Source organism: Hemiscyllium ocellatum, chromosome 6 (assembly GCF_020745735.1).
Source record: "Hemiscyllium ocellatum isolate sHemOce1 chromosome 6, sHemOce1.pat.X.cur, whole genome shotgun sequence".
Lineage (NCBI taxonomy): Eukaryota > Metazoa > Chordata > Chondrichthyes > Orectolobiformes > Hemiscylliidae > Hemiscyllium > Hemiscyllium ocellatum.
In genome coordinates, this window is record NC_083406.1 from 85,639,162 (window position 1) to 85,655,077 (window position 15,916).

At 38.1% G+C, this 15,916-nt stretch overlaps 1 protein-coding gene across 4 annotated transcripts in view; it reads right to left on the minus strand.

Moving 5' to 3' along the window:
- Window positions 1–15,916, minus strand: part of atp8a2 (ATPase phospholipid transporting 8A2) — a 564,661-nt gene that overhangs the window by 90,357 nt on the left and 458,388 nt on the right. For all 4 annotated transcript variants that reach the window (XM_060826104.1, XM_060826105.1, XM_060826106.1 and 1 more), the window contains 2 exons: window positions 15,304–15,426; window positions 2,335–2,413 (listed from right to left, as the gene is read on the minus strand). In XM_060826104.1, coding sequence (XP_060682087.1) covers window positions 2,335–2,413; window positions 15,304–15,426 — 202 coding nt within the window. The remainder of the gene's footprint in view (window positions 1–2,334; window positions 2,414–15,303; window positions 15,427–15,916) is intronic.

Consider the following 15,916-nt stretch of genomic DNA (forward strand, 5'->3'; position numbering starts at 1 on the left):
TTTAGGGTGAGAGGGGAAAGATATAAAAGAGATCTAAAGGGCAACATTTTCAAGCAGAGGGTGGTACGTGTATGGAATGAGTTATCAGAAGAGGTGGTAGAGGCCATTATAATTGCAACATTGAAAAGGCATTTAGGTGGGTATATGAATAGGAAGGGTTTGGAGGGATATTGGCCGGGTGCTGGCAAGAGGGACTAGATTGGGTTGGGATATACGGTTGGTATGGACAAGTTGGACAGAAGGGTCTGTTTCTGTGCTGTACCTCTCTATGACTCTAGTAGGTAATTTAGATTTTGAATTTCTCTATAAATATTGGTGTCTCAAAAAGGATTGTAATGATGGTAATGTCCAGGATGTTGATGGTGGGAAATTAAATAATGGACATGCTGCTAACTGCCAATGCATCATGATAAAATTCTCTTTTGTTGGAATTAGCATAAACGTTTCATGTGCTGCATGTAGGAATGTTTTATTCTTGAAGAGCTGCAAATGGAACCGAGCACTGTACAATCACCAGCAAACATCTCTATTTCTGACCTCAGGATGAGGAAAGCTGAGAAGCTACTGCAGTCCTCAAACAACTATAACCATCTTCCTTTGTGCTAGGTATGACTGCAGCTCATGGAAAGCTTCTCCTCATTCCTAATGTACATTGTTACTTGAGTTCCAAGAGAGTGAGAGTGACACGGTGGCTCAGTGGTCAGCACAGCTGCCTCACAGCGCCAGGTTCGATGACTTGGGTGACTGTTTGTGTAGAGTTTGCACATTCTTCCCTTGTCTGCGTGAGTTTCCTCTGGGTGCTCCTGTTTCCTTCCGCAATCCTTGATGTGTCAGTTAGATGGATTTGCATTGCTAAATTGCCCATATATCCAGGGATATGCAGGTTAGTCACAGGAAATGCAGGATTCCAGGGAGAAGGTAGGGGGATGGGTCCAGGTGGGGTACTTTTCTTCGGGTCGATGTGGACTTGATGGCCAAATGGCCTGCTTCCGCACTGTAGGGATTCTATGACTCTATGACATCACTCTTACATCGCTCCTGGAATTTAGATCTGTTGTCTATGTTTGGACTAAGAGACTAATGAGGTCCAGAGACAGGTGATCCTGCAGAATCCAAACTGCACATTGTTGTTCAAGTGCCATTTGGTAATACTGCCCAAGATATCTTGCATCATTTTGCTATTGGCCTGCACTGCCTCAAACTTTCTTAGTGGCTGCATAGACTCTAAAGCATATGTATGGCAGCAATTTCTGGAACTGGAAGTCAATGTTGTGTTTGGCGTGCTGACACCAATCGCTATGCAATAAACAATGAATGGCGGCGGACATGCACAGTTTTGAGGGAGCATTGCTAATGATTGTCAGTGGAAACTAGCCAGAATGGATTTTCACTACTTATTGAGGACAGACATACATGGGTACTTGTCCACATTATTGGGAGAGATGCCTGTGGTATAGCTTGTCTAAGCACTAGTCCTGGAGCAAAGGTCTTCAATTCTATAGTGGAATATTGTCAGGATCCACAATCTTTACTATATTCCACGAAGTTAGCCAGTTGTTGACCACATACAGTGAATCAGATCGGCTCAAGATTGGATCTTGTTATGGTGGCCTCTCAAAGTAAAACTGTAAGTCAGTCCAAGCAACAGAATCACATAAATAGATTGAAATGTTCATTATTTTCAAAATTAGCAAATATTTCCTTTATAATCTCATAAAACTGAAAAAGATGAAATTACTTCATTGTGCATCATTTCTGAAATCCTATCGTTTTAGAGAGGGAAGTAGTTGACTGGTAGAACGTAAAATTTGGTTTTTAAAAAAATGTAAACTCCGAATGGCTTAACACATGAACTGCATGATTAGTTAAGTGAAAATATGCTGAGTTAACAAGCTTTAGCCAGTCCAGAATACAGTAGATTAACAACCTCCAGCATTCATTGGTTTGAAAAGGAGGGAAAGTAAAATAATTCAAATAATTTTCTGACATCTGATTAACATTTAGCAACACCGGCAGCAACTGCTTTGTGTAGAGACATCAGTAATGCCCTCTGGTGTACTTGCTTTGGTCAAATAGTTGGGAAATACTCAAAATCAAGATTTACAATGAATAAATTATAATTTGGACGATATATGAGAGAATAACTGATACAACTATATGACAGCAGGGAGTCAGCACTCTCAGAAGAAATAAAGAAATTGATTGGAAGGAAATTTTCAAAAGTAAATTAGTAATACAGGCCCTGAGAGCCAATAAAGTTATATATTTCCTGAGTGAGCAAATTTGAAAAAAAGCATGTGTTCTCCAATTACATTGAGAGTAAAAATGAAATACCTTGTTCAAGTGCCTTTAGTGGAAACCAGAAAAGGATGATGGAATGCACCAAGGCATTTATACAATGAGCCCAGAAAACCTGTGAAGAAAACAAATTTCCAGAGTCAGCAACCCCTTCTTTCTTACTAGCCCCAACACAGCTATACAGAATATAACTGTGTTGGACTTGTTTAACTGCATTGGGCAACATTAGCAATAGAAACATTTCAAAATGTGTTAATTGCTCAGGTAAAGCTTATTATAGCTAAATGCATTTTAAAAGAATCAGTTTTGTAAAGATGTTCAGCTTGGGTATTTTGAATTATCCTCCCAAAGAAGTGCAATAGCAAATGATAAACACAAAGCAACTAAAATTCACTTGTTAACCATCTGTGCAAAATGAATGAAAATTGTGTGTTAGCTGTAATATTTTGATTGTAAGAAATATTATATTTTGTCTTCATTCCTGTGACATATCCATTTTGTACAGAAAAGTGTCTAATGTGCCAAATAAGTGTGACGGGCTCAAATATTCTATTAATAAGAAAATAGGCTATCTAGAACATTTTTGGTACCTCTAAAAATAACTATAAAGCAAAATATTTTATGTTTGCTGAAGGAAATCAGCTAATAAACGAGTAACCACCACAAAAGCAGTGAAGTGCACAAATAGCTCAAAATCCTTTGTGAGACCACTTTGGTTTTCCAACCACCCAAATAGATGCCCAAAAAATGTATTTTTACTCATGTAATAAACATAAAAATAATATTTTTCAAGTGAGCAAAAGAAAATCAGATCTTCTAATAACTAAAACAACCCTACTCCACAGTGGGTGTTCTTCCATTCTCTCTGCGGTCTTGGCCTTGTCTCTTGCTGTATTTCCAGTGTTTGTATCTTTTAGCTAAACACCCACTCTCAATGTTTAAAGACCCTGTTCAATTCCTTTGTGCAGTTGTCCAGCAGAATGTGCAAACACTGGTATCCTAAAGCATGCCTAAACCACAATGCCCTGCTCCAAGAATTCTTCTTCTGACAACTCTCTTTCATTCATGTGGCATCATTTTATTCCCATTCCTGATTGCCTCTCAGAAGCTGGTAGAAGGCTGCCTTCTTGAATCACCACAATCCTTTTGGTGCAGTTACACCCACAATGCCATCAGGGAGAAAATGCTAGAACATGGTCGATGGAATACAACATGAATATGTGTGAAGCTATTCAACCTAGCAGAGAAAGAAAGGCAGAAAACTCTCCAAGTAATGAGTGGCTGGGAAATGAGAGCGCCCAAACAGACCTTGGTGTCTCTGCCCACAAAATGTTAAAAGCCAGCTTGCACACAAAGAAACTAAGAAGGCAAATGGCTTGCTGGCGTCCTATCACTTAGGAACTCAAACATAGGGGTAAAAATGTCTTGCTGCAGTAGTGTAGACCCTGTTGAGATCTCACCTGATGCATTGCAAACAGCCCAATCTCTCCAATCCAATGAAAGATACATCTACCCTGGGGGGTGGGGAGGTGAGGGAGGCAACAGAGGCCCACCAGATGGTTCCGAGATGGTGGGACCATACCATTAGGAGAGATTGAGGACCTGCACCTGCACTCCCCACTGTACCATGGAATGAGGGGTGATCCTACAGAAACACACAGGTTGGATGCAGGCAAGGCAAGCTGGAAGAACACAGCAAGCCAGGCAACATCAGGAGTTGGAGAAGTCATTCTTTTGTCTCTAAGACACCTCCCTTGGCTGGTCAGTCCAAAGGTGAGGATTAGAGTCATAGAGATGTACAGCACGGAAACAGATCCTTCAGTCCAACCTGTCCATGCCGACCAGATATCCCAACCCAATCTAGTCCCACCTGCCAGCACCCGGCCCATATCCCTCCAAACCCTTCCTATTCATGTACGCATCCAAATGCCTTTTAAATGTTGCAAATGTACCAGCCTCCACCACTTCCTCTTGCAGCTCATTCCATAAATATTTACCACCTTCTGTGTGGAAAAAGTTGCCCCTTAGGTCTCTTTCATATTTTTTCCCCCCTCACCCTAAACCTATGCCCTTTAGTTCTGGACTCCCCCATCCCAGGGAAAAGACTTTGCCTATGTATCCTATCCATTCCTCTTATAATTTTGTGAACCTCTATAAGGTCACCTCTCAGCCTCCGACGCTCCAAGGAAAACAGCCCCACCCTGTTCAATCTCACCCTATAGCTCAAATCCTCCAACCTTGGCAACATCCTTGTAAATCTTTTCTGTAAAGCTTTCAAGTTTCACAACATCTTTCTGATAGGAAGGAGACCAGAATTGCTCACAATATTCCAAAAGTGGCCTAACCAATATCCTGTACAGCCACAACATGACCTCCCAACTCCTGTACTCAATAGTCTGACCAATAAAGGAAAGCATATCAAACACCTTCTTCACTATCCTATCTACTTTTTAACCCCTATGTTTGAGTTCCTAAGTGATAGGGGGTCAGCAAGCCATTTGCCTTCCTAGTTTCTTTGTGTGCAAGCTGGCTTTTAACATTTTGTGGGCAGGGACACCAAGGTCTGTTTGGGCACCCTCATTTCCCAGCCACTCATTTCTTGGAGTGTTTTCTGCCTTTCTTTCTCTGCTAGGTTGAATAGCTTCACACATATTCATGTTGTATTCCATCGACCATGTTTTAGCATTTTCAACTTTCAAGGAGCTATGAACCTGCACTTCAAGGTCTCTTTGTTCAGCAACACTCCCTAGGACCTTAATATTAAGTGTATAAGTCCTGCTAAGATTTGCTTTCCCAAAATGCAGCACCTCGCATTTATCTGAATTGAACTCCATCTACCACTTTTCAGCCCATTGGCCCATCTGGTCAAGATGATGTTGTAATCTGAGGTAACCTTCTTTGCTGTCTACTGCACCTCCAATTTTGGTGTCATCTGCAAACTTACTAACTGTACCTCTTATGCTTGCATTCAAATCATTTATGTAAATGACAAAAAGTAGAGGACCCAGCACTGATCCTTGTGGCACTCCAATGGTCACAGGCCTCCAACCTGAAAAACAATCCTCCACCACCACCCTCTGTCTTCTACCTTTGAGCCAGTTCTGTAGCCAAGTGGCTAGTTCTCCCTGTATTCCGTGAGATCTAACCTTACTTACCAGTCTTTCATGGGGAACCTTGTCAAATGCCTTACTGAAGTCCAAATAGATCACATCTACTGCTCTGCCCTCATCAATCCTCTTTGTTACTTCGAAAAACTCTATCAAGTTTGTGAGACATGATTTCCCACACACAAAAAGCCATGTTGACTATCCCTAGCAGTCCTTGCCTTTGCAAATACTTTTGCATCCTGTTCCTCAGGATTCCCTCCAACAACTTGCCATCACCGACGTCAGACTCGCTAGTATATAGTTTCCTGGCTTGTCCTTACCACCCTTCTTAAACAGTGGCACCACATTTGCCAACCTCCAGTCTCCCGACACCTCACCTGTGACTATCGATGAAACAAATATTTCAGCAAGAGACCCAGCAATCACTTCTCTAGCTTCCCACAGAGTTCTAGGGTACACCTGATCAGGTCCTGGGGATTTATCCACCTTTATGCATTTCAAGACATCCAGCACTTTCTCCTCTGTAATATGGACATTTTGCAAGGTGTCACCATCTATTTCCCTACAGTCTATATCTTCCATATCCTTTTCCACAGTAAATACTGATGCAAAATACTCGTTTAGTATCTCCCCCACTTCCTGCGTCTTCACACAAAGGCCACCTTGTTGATTTTTGAGGGGCCCTATTCTCTCCCTACTTACTCTTTTTTCCTTAATGTATTTGTGAAAACCCTTTGGATTCTCCTTAATTATATTTGCCAAAGCTATCTCATGTTGTCTCTTTGCCCTCCTGATTTCCCTCTTACTGCCTTAATACTCTTCTAAGGATTCATTCGATCTATCCTGTCTATACCTTATATATGCTTCTGAACCAAACCCTCAATTTCTTTAGTCATCCAACATTCCCTATACTTGCCAGCCTTTCCTTTCACCCTGACAGGAATATACTTTCTCTGGATTCTCCTTATCTCATTTCTGAAGGTTTCTCATTTTCCAGCCGTCCCTTTACCTGTGATCATCTGCCCCCAATCAGCTTTTAAAAGCTCTTGCCCAATACCATCAAAATTGGGCTTTCTCCAATTTAGAACTTCAACTTTTAGATCTGGTCTATCCTTTTCCATCACTGGCCACAAAGTGTCCTCCCACTGACACCTAGTCACCTGCCCTGCCTTATTTTCTAAGAGAAGGTCAAGTTTTGCACCTTCTCTAGTAGGTACATCCACTGCACTACTGGAAAGATAGACTGCACTGGAAGGATGCATAAGACGTTCACCTGGATATTGCTTGGGATGGAGAGCTTTAGTTGTGAAGAGAGTTCTGGTGGCTTTCTGGAAACAGAGAAGGTTGAGGGGGGACACAATAGGTGTATAAGATTAATATATGGTGTATTAGAGAGGCATCGATAGGATGGACAGAAAGTAGCTATTCCCCTTAAATGAAAGATTTAAGGTGGAAGGCAGGAAGTTTAGAAGAAATTTACAAGAATGTTGCCAGGGTTGGAGATTTTGAGCTATAGGGAGAGGTTGAATAGGCTGGGGCTGTTTTCATGAGGGGCAAGGATAGAATAAATAGACATTTCTAGGAAGTTAGCCAGAAGCAATACTGTATATTATTGGTCGTTACTGAGCTACAATGTGTACATTCCAATAGCTTAGTTACCGGTGGGATTATGTAATTCTAGATAATGAACATAACATCTCTTATCCATAATTCAGTTGTTCTTCATTACAATGTTGTTTGAAGACTAGCCAAAATTTACATTATAACAAAGATACTGCTAACTTAAGTTTAATCAGAGTTTTTCAAGTGTAGTTTCATTGTAACTGCTCTAGGCATTTTAAAATTAAATGCTGATTGGGAGTTTAAATACATTTAAAAGTACTATGCATGTTTTCTGAACTTTTATGAAGGTTTTTGAGCATCTTTTTATCTTCTGCTTTAATGAGCATCTTTTTCAAGTCAAGGTGTAGTCATAATTTTAATTACTGGAGAAAACATCACTTTTTTGTGCTATTTCTCCTTATGACTCTGATTCATGCTAGATATTGGTTCTGAAAATGACAATAATCACTTAGTACTGTATTGACTTAATTCCAGTGCATGTTTGAAAGAAGTCAATTTCTTTTTTATTAAATCGCCCTGATTTCTCCATAGTTATTATGCACCAAAACCATAAGTATTGACAGGGACAAAAACAAATTCCTTTATGACAGGACACTTCAAAATATATTATTTTGTATCATCTGAAAATACTGGCTAAACATTTTTCTGAGATTTTTGCTCTCATGATAAAAATGGAAAAGCAATCCAGTGATACTTTTGGGTCATTAAACCACCAGAACCTGAAATGATAAAGTGGAATGGGCTAGTTGGCTTAGACGCGACCTCAGTCATGCTGTGTAGGAAAATACAAAATAATCTTTAGGGATGTCCTTGTGAAAAGGAGAAAATTTAAGGAAGACAGCAAAGAAGGTAAGCCTTCCAGCTCTGGATGTCATGAGGCCTGGGTAAGGGCTGAGGGATATTAAAGGAACACAAACAAAGCAGGATTAGAGAAAGTAAAGCATATTTCATTTAAGGTTAACAGCCTTCAATCAGAAGGTTTAAAAAATACTTTCCGAAAGAAAACAGGAACACTCTCACATTAGGATCAGGGATCAGAAACTAAAACTCAATTATAAAAACTCAAGTCTGAAACATACGAAGTACCAAACTTGGGATGAGAAAGCTACTAGAATTACATTTAAAGAATACTGTATAGTGACAAGCACTGACAGCTTACTTAAAGTCTCCCACTGGCATATAGAAGAATTATGTTAAGTTCACCACATGTAGAGAACCATGGCTTCCACAATAAATCTTAATAGGACACAAGAAATAAAAAGCTGCAAACCCTTTATTTGAATTATTGATCAACCATGCCACAAAGCTTTTCAACACCAACATTTAGCATGAAAATTAACACTCTTTCATGTGTCTTTATTAGCATTGTTACAAACTTCAAGAATCAATTTCCTCTGTTTTATTGTTAGGACTGGAAAACTAAATAAAAATGAATCCCAATTCTTACTTTCTTAAACCGTCACAGGAATATTTATATTCATAATAGCATAATCTTCTACATCCCATTTTTAAAAATACTAAAAATTACAAACCAAAAATTCATAGATATAAAAGGCAGCCTGAAGTAGGCTCCAAAAAGATTTTCTTTATAAATTCAAATGATCATATTGTCAATTCTCCATCTTTTCCTTTTGTGTTTGAAGGTAGCAAGTTCAGAGATTCTAGTTTTGTGGAATGCTCTGGCCATTCAGTTTATGTGTAATTAAAAAATTTGTTGGCATTCCTCATGGAGACTGCATTAAGCATTGTTCATTTTTCAAGTTTCATGTGATCTGCTACATAGGTCTAAGAAAAATACCAAATGTGACTTTCATTCCCCTTGGTCCTCAGCTGTCTGGAATCTTCGATTCATTTAATGGTTCCTGCCACTGCAATATAGAATGCCATCATACAACTGGCTAGTATGTTACTTATGTGTGTTGATATCAATAAGTTAGTGGAAAACTATTTGTGTAGCACTACAGATATCCAAATTCCAAGTATAAGCTAAAGATGCAACAATACTGTTTCAATAAAATAAACAATAACTGTCATTGACTAAAGTAAATGTTAATGCGTTAAATTTCAGTGGATAGAGATTTCCATGTAAATAAAATGTTGAAATCAAAAAGAATTTTATTGATATATTCTTGGACTAGTTTGAAGTGGTGCAAAGACTTAATGAAATAAGAATTTTTATAGGTATGTCAGAAACCTACTCAATTTGGATCTATATTTAACATTTACAAAGACATATTGTGACAATATTTGGGTAGGTCTGTCCTCCTACCTGTATCATTCAAACCAGATGAACAAAACAGCAGAACTAACTGTGTTTGTGGATTTCTGCAACTACACAAATTTAAACACTGCAGTGGTAAAAAAAATCAATTGATGAGTTGAAATGAGTACACATTAGAGGATTTCTAATGTGTTGAAAGAGCGCATAAATAAGACATCAGGACCATGTACTGAAGCTAAGTTGATCCAGTTCGGTACTTGAACCTTAATTACATGCTACTGAAATACATTAATAGTTGCAACAATGCAATGAGCCTAAGGGTACTTCAAAAATTGATACATCACATTAGTGAATAATTGGACAATGAGCATACTATAACGCTGATCTTCTTTGAAAACTCTGTGAAAACAGGCTCTAACCTTTGTGATGGATTAACTTGATCAGTTTTGTAATACCGAGGAAGTATTAGCAAGCTGATCAGGTTCCACTCAAAGCAGATCATTCAAACTGAGCTTGGTGGTAGTCTGACAGTATAGAAATATAAGATCAGCACATCCTGTTCAAGACGGATTAGAATAATTCTCCATCCACACACCCCCTGACCTCAAATCTATGTCTCCTCTCACTATCACTGCACCACCCTCAAATTCTCCACTCCTAGACACAACCTTGGGAATAGCACACACAGAATTACCAGAGATAATTAATTCTTAAAAAAAAGAGACTTAAAAATATCTGTTGATAGAAGGTACTATTGAATAAGGGTAAACTGATAGACTAAAAAAAAGAAAAATAAAGGTTCTAGTTCAACTTTTTTTATTTTTTCACAGGGTGTGCATGATACTGGTTGGGCCAGCATTTAACTCATTCCTAATTGCCCCTGAGGTGGTGGTGGTGGGTGGTGGTGGTGGACTTCCTTCTTGAACCACTGCAGTCCATGCGTACAGGCATCCTGAAATACAACTACAATAAACATTGTGCACCATACTTTGAAATTGCTACAATGGAGTGTTTAATTGATTGCCTTTGCAATAATGGAAAAGACTTGGAATAAGAAGATGCATATTTTTGGTCCTTTCACATGGTTTTACAAATTATACTTTGTATATAAGAATATAAAATACAACAAATAGCAGCAGGATTAGACCAAATGGCCCAATGAGGTTGCTCTGCCATTTAATATGATCACGGCTGATCTCAGGTTTCAGCATTTCTGCCTATTCACCAGATCCCTTGATTCCTTGAGACACCAAACATCTGTCTATCCCAGCCTTAAAAATATTCAATAATTGTGCAACAACAAAACCCTGGGACAGAAAATTCCAAAGAGTCATAAATCTTTGACTGAAGTTATTTCTCCTCACCTCAGTCCTAAATGTTCAGTCCTTATCCTGAAACCATGCCAATGTTTTAGACTATTTCAGCAGAGGAAACAATCTCTCAGCACTGACAAAATTATGAGGGGCATGGATAGGATAAATAGACAAAGTCTTTTTCCTGGGGTCGGGCAGTCAAGAACTAGCGGGCATAGGTTTAGGGTGAGAGGGGAAAGATATAAAAGAGACCTAAAGGACAACTTTTTCCATGCAGAGGGTGGTACGTGTATGGAATGAGTTGCTAGAGGATGTGGTTGAGGCTGGTACAATTACAACATTGAAGAGGCATTTGCAAAGGTATATGAATAGGAAGGGTTTGGAGGGATATGGGCCGGGCGCTGGCAGGTGGGACTAGATTGGGTTGGGATATCTGGTCGGCATGGACGGGTTGGACTGAAGGGTCTGTTTCCATGCTGTACCGCTCTATGACTCTATAAAGTTTCTTCAGAATCTTGTTGTTTCAATAAGGTCCCCTATCATTCTTATCACTTCCAGAGAACAAACAGCCCATTTACTCAGCAGCCCATCATAGGACAATTATCACATGCCAGGGACCGAGTGAAACTTTGCTGCACTGCTTTGAGATCTAAACCATACAGCATTCCAAATGCAGTCTCACCAAAATGCTAAGCAATTGTAGCAAAACTTCTTTATTCTTGAATTCCAATCCACTTCCTAGAAAGGTGATATGACATTTACTTCTGAATTGTCCAATGTACATACAATGCTAATTCTGTGTTCCTTGTGTGAGCACACCAAATCTCTCTCAATCTCATTTCTTATGTGAAAGGACCAAAAATATGCATCTTCTTATTCCAAGTCTTTTCCATTATTGCAAAGGCAATCAATTAAACACTCCATTGTATCAATTTCAAAGTATGGTGCACAATGTTTATTGTAGTTGTATTTCAGGATGCCTGTACGCATGGACTGCAGTGGTTCAAGAAGGTAGTCCACCACCACCACCCATCTCATCTCATAGATTTCTTAGAAAGCATTCTGTCTTTCTAATCTTGCAACCAAAATAAATAACCTTACACTTAGCTATATTATATTCTATCATGTTGTCCTCTCAATTAACCTGTCTGCATCTCTTGGTGGCTTGCCTGCGTACTTTATATTTTTTCCAAGTTTTGTATTATCAATGCATTTAGATACATTATTAAATCGCTGAAATGAATTGTAAATATTTTGAGGCCTCTTCTGATCTTTACAAGTTCTGTTCTGCTAGTCACACCTTGCCAACTTGTAAGTGCTCTAGTTATGCCTTTTTTTTACATTCTGCCACCCATGCTTTCAATACTCATACATTATGCTAATATATGAACTCTAACTTGCCCTATTAACTTTCTGTATGTGACTTTATCAATGGTTTTTGGAAATCCAGGTGTATTGGCTCCATTAGTTCACCATTATCCACTCTGCCAATTACATTCTCAAAAAACTCTAATAAGTTTGTGAAACACAATTTTCCTTTTGCATAACCATGTTGACTTGCTTGAATCATACTTGCCTTTCCAAGTGTATTCTTAAGATTTCTTTAATAATAGATTGCAGCATTTTCCTAATGATTAATGTCTGGTAACAGACCTGTAGTTCTTAGTTTTCTCTCTTCTTTTTTTCCTGGAAATCAATGTTACATTTGCCAACTTCCCAACCAGTGGTCTCTTCCCAAAGGAATTCATGAAAATTGTAGCCAGTGCATCCATTATCTCTGCGACCATCTCTTTTAGAACCCTGGTATGTAGTCCATCACATCTCAGAGAACTTTCAGCGTTTAGTCCCTTAAGTTCCTCTCTCACTTAAGTTCTCTCTGCTGATATTAACTACCTTAATTTCCTCACTATGTTACCTTCTTTTCTGCTATGCAATTGTGACTTCTACTGTGAAGATCATCACAAATTATTTACTCAGGAACTCTGTCATTTCCTCATTGCCTATCATAATTTGCCCTGTCACTGCTTCAAAGGGATGAACATTGGCTTTAGCTACTCTCTTCTCTTTTGTACAGTCATCAAAGCTCTTACAACCTGTTCCCATTTTACAAGCTAGTTTCTGTTCATTCTCTGTTAATATACCTTATGAGTGATTTCTTTTGGTGGCCATTTGTTACTTTCTCAAAATATTCTAATCCTCCCTCCCACTCTTTGCAACATTCTAAGCCCCTTCTTTTCATCTAATACTATGCCTGACCTGCTTAGTGAGCCATGCACACATCTTACTGTACTTTTGTAAATGTAATGTACGTTTGCTTGAAAATGTTGAATCATTTCTTTAAATGTTTATCACTGTATAATAATCACCAGACCTTTCAGTCCTTTTGCCAATCAAGCTTCACCAGCTCACTCTTCATACCTTAGGTGCAAATTACTGTAGATGCTGGAATTTGTACTGAAAACAAATGCTGGAGATCACAGTGGGCCAGGCAACACCCATGGAAAGAGAGCAAGCTAATGTTTCTAGTCTACAGAGTCATCTAGACCCGAAACATTAGCTTGCTCTCTTTCCATGGTTGCTGCCTGACTTGCCATGATCTCCAGCATTTGTTATTTTCAATCCTTCCTCATACCTAAGTAATTAGCTCTAAGTTTAAGATTTTTGTCTGTGATTGGATTATGTTATTTTCAATCCTAATATGGAATTCAATGGTATTACGATCACTGTTTCCCAGAGATTTTAAATTGCATCTTGACATGGACAATGAGTTACTTTACTTCTTAGCTAATCATAAAGTTTGAGGTTAGACCTCTAAACCTCTCCTAATATTGATCCTTTAATAATAACTTCCATTTTAATAGTACTGAACAGAGACCTCAGGAAAAAGTGATTGCTGAATCATAGCCTGGATCTTTCAGGGAGCAGCATTTATCATCAGCTTGCAGCTCTGCTCAAAAATTCTGCTGCCCAACGTTGCCCTGCATTTCCAGAGTTTGGACAATTTGAAAAGAAATGCATCTTGGCATCCCAAGAAAAACTCCATCATAATAAGTGCATGGGTGAAAGATGGGACACACTCCTTCTTTACTGCACTATCTACCATATAAGGTATTGCACTCCATTTGAATGTGAGTGAATGTATGGGTGAGTAGGATGGCAGTTGGGGAACAGCATTCCCTCTATTTTTCTTTTGCAGCTTAGAGGGAACATTTGTGAGGAGTGTGGTATGTGGGCAATTCTTGCTTGCACTGATATTTTCAAAGTGCCCCGTGAAAACGTGCTTAGCGACAAATTCTAGCATTTTCTCTATCACAGATGTTAAGCTGACTGGCTTGTAGTTTCCTGCTTCCTGTCTCCCTCATCTTGAATAGAGAGGTCACATTCACTGTTTTTCAATTTAATGGAATGTTTCCAGAATCTATGGAATTTAGATAAATGCATTCACTATTTCAGCAGCCATTTATTTTACGACGTTAAGATAAAGTCCATAATGACCTGTCGTAAATTTATTGTTTAAATTATTTTCACAATACCTTTTCCTTGGTGGTTGCAATTGTTTTACATTGTTTCCTACAATTCACCTATCAAGACATAGTTATTTCTGGGATCTTATTTGTGTCTATTGTCATGAGGATGAGTAACTGGATTTAAAACGTTAACACTGCTTTCTCTACACAGCTATTTGTCAGATTTGCTGAGTTTCTTCAGCAATTTCTGTTTTTGATGCAAAGTACCTGTTCAATTTATCCAATGTTTCCACATTTGTCAATCTTAATCCCCCTTTCTTTTTCCTTTTAAAATACCTATGAACCTAAACACTTTTTTTTACCTAAAAACAAAATATTTATAATTATGAAAGCTTGTGTTTTAATAGTTTTGTAAAATACAATGAAAACAATGAAATATTTTAAACACTTCTCACAGCATTAGAAAGAAGGAATTTAGGCTCAAAACATTGTAAAGTAGCATATATATGGATGGGGAGTCAGAAAAAGAGGGAGTAATTTAGATCCCCAGTTGAGCACAGGACTGCGCCAGAAATTATTTAAGCTTGAATTCAAAGCAACGTAATTATTGGGTGCTTTCATCTTACATATTTGAACAATATTGGGGTGGCTGAAAAGATGTATATTTTTTGCATGTGTATTTATTCAAATAATATATTGTGGAACCAGTTGAGGTTAAAAAAAGGCTTTTTAGGTTGAGTATTCTGTGATGATGTACAATTAATTAGTAATGTCATGGTTAATTAGTAATGTCATGGAGTGCAACACCTTATTGTCTATGTCAAGATGCAATTTAAAATCGCTACCTGATTAGAAGAATTAACCTCTGTAAATACATTTTTGACTCAATTCAATGAGAATGCTTGCCAGAAAAGTTAAATTAAACAGCATTGTTATGTTATTTTGTTATTTTTTAAATTATGGGAGCTTTTCAAAATAAATATTTTGTACTTCTGCAATCTTTAGTTTGATTCCTAATATATAAAAAATCAGTTTGGTGATTGAAATTTGACTTTTTCTCATTCAGAAACCAATAATCAACCTTTTATAGATCAAAAAAATACATGTGGTGGCACACTCAAGCAGAGGGAACCGAATTCTCATAGCAAAATGTTGCAAACCTGAGAGAATACCTAATTCCAAAGTAAAATTTGTAGCACAGATACATTCTTAACAACATTCTGAAGGTGACCCCTTGTGCATTTTACATAGGGCTGGGGATCTGTAATATTTACCTTTGTATTAAAACAATCTGCATTTTGAGTAATCTTATACAGCTGCGGAAATCGTAGCATGTTCTCTTGACTACATGTCCTTTCAAAAATACCCAATGAGAAGGGAGGTAAGGCTGTAAAAATCTACAGAGAAATTTGAAAAGACTTAGTAAACAAAAACGATACAGTTATGTAGGCTTTATACATTTTAATAGATACAAAATGGCCAATTCTGCAAGATAAGAAAATTAAGAATGAAGTATTCAGCCGATACACTATACATATTTCATAAATGCCAAAGTGAAAAATATCCTGTATTTACACAGTACATTTTATGTAAATTGGCAGGGCATGGGATTGTGGAGAAGAGAGAGATTGAGATGGAACGAGAGGTTAAAACACAAGTGAGCAAGTCTGGAAGGCACAGGAGACATGGCTAGATAAGAAAGAAGTGAGTTTAACAAGGCTAAATTAAATATATCTTAATGCAAAGAGTCAAAGGAATAATACAGAAACGTAGAGCACAGATAGGTACATGACAGCATAATATCATAGCTTTGATGAAAAGTTGGCTGATTAGTGGGGAGGTTTGGGAGTTGAACATTCCTGGTAGAGACTGTTCAGATGTGATGAT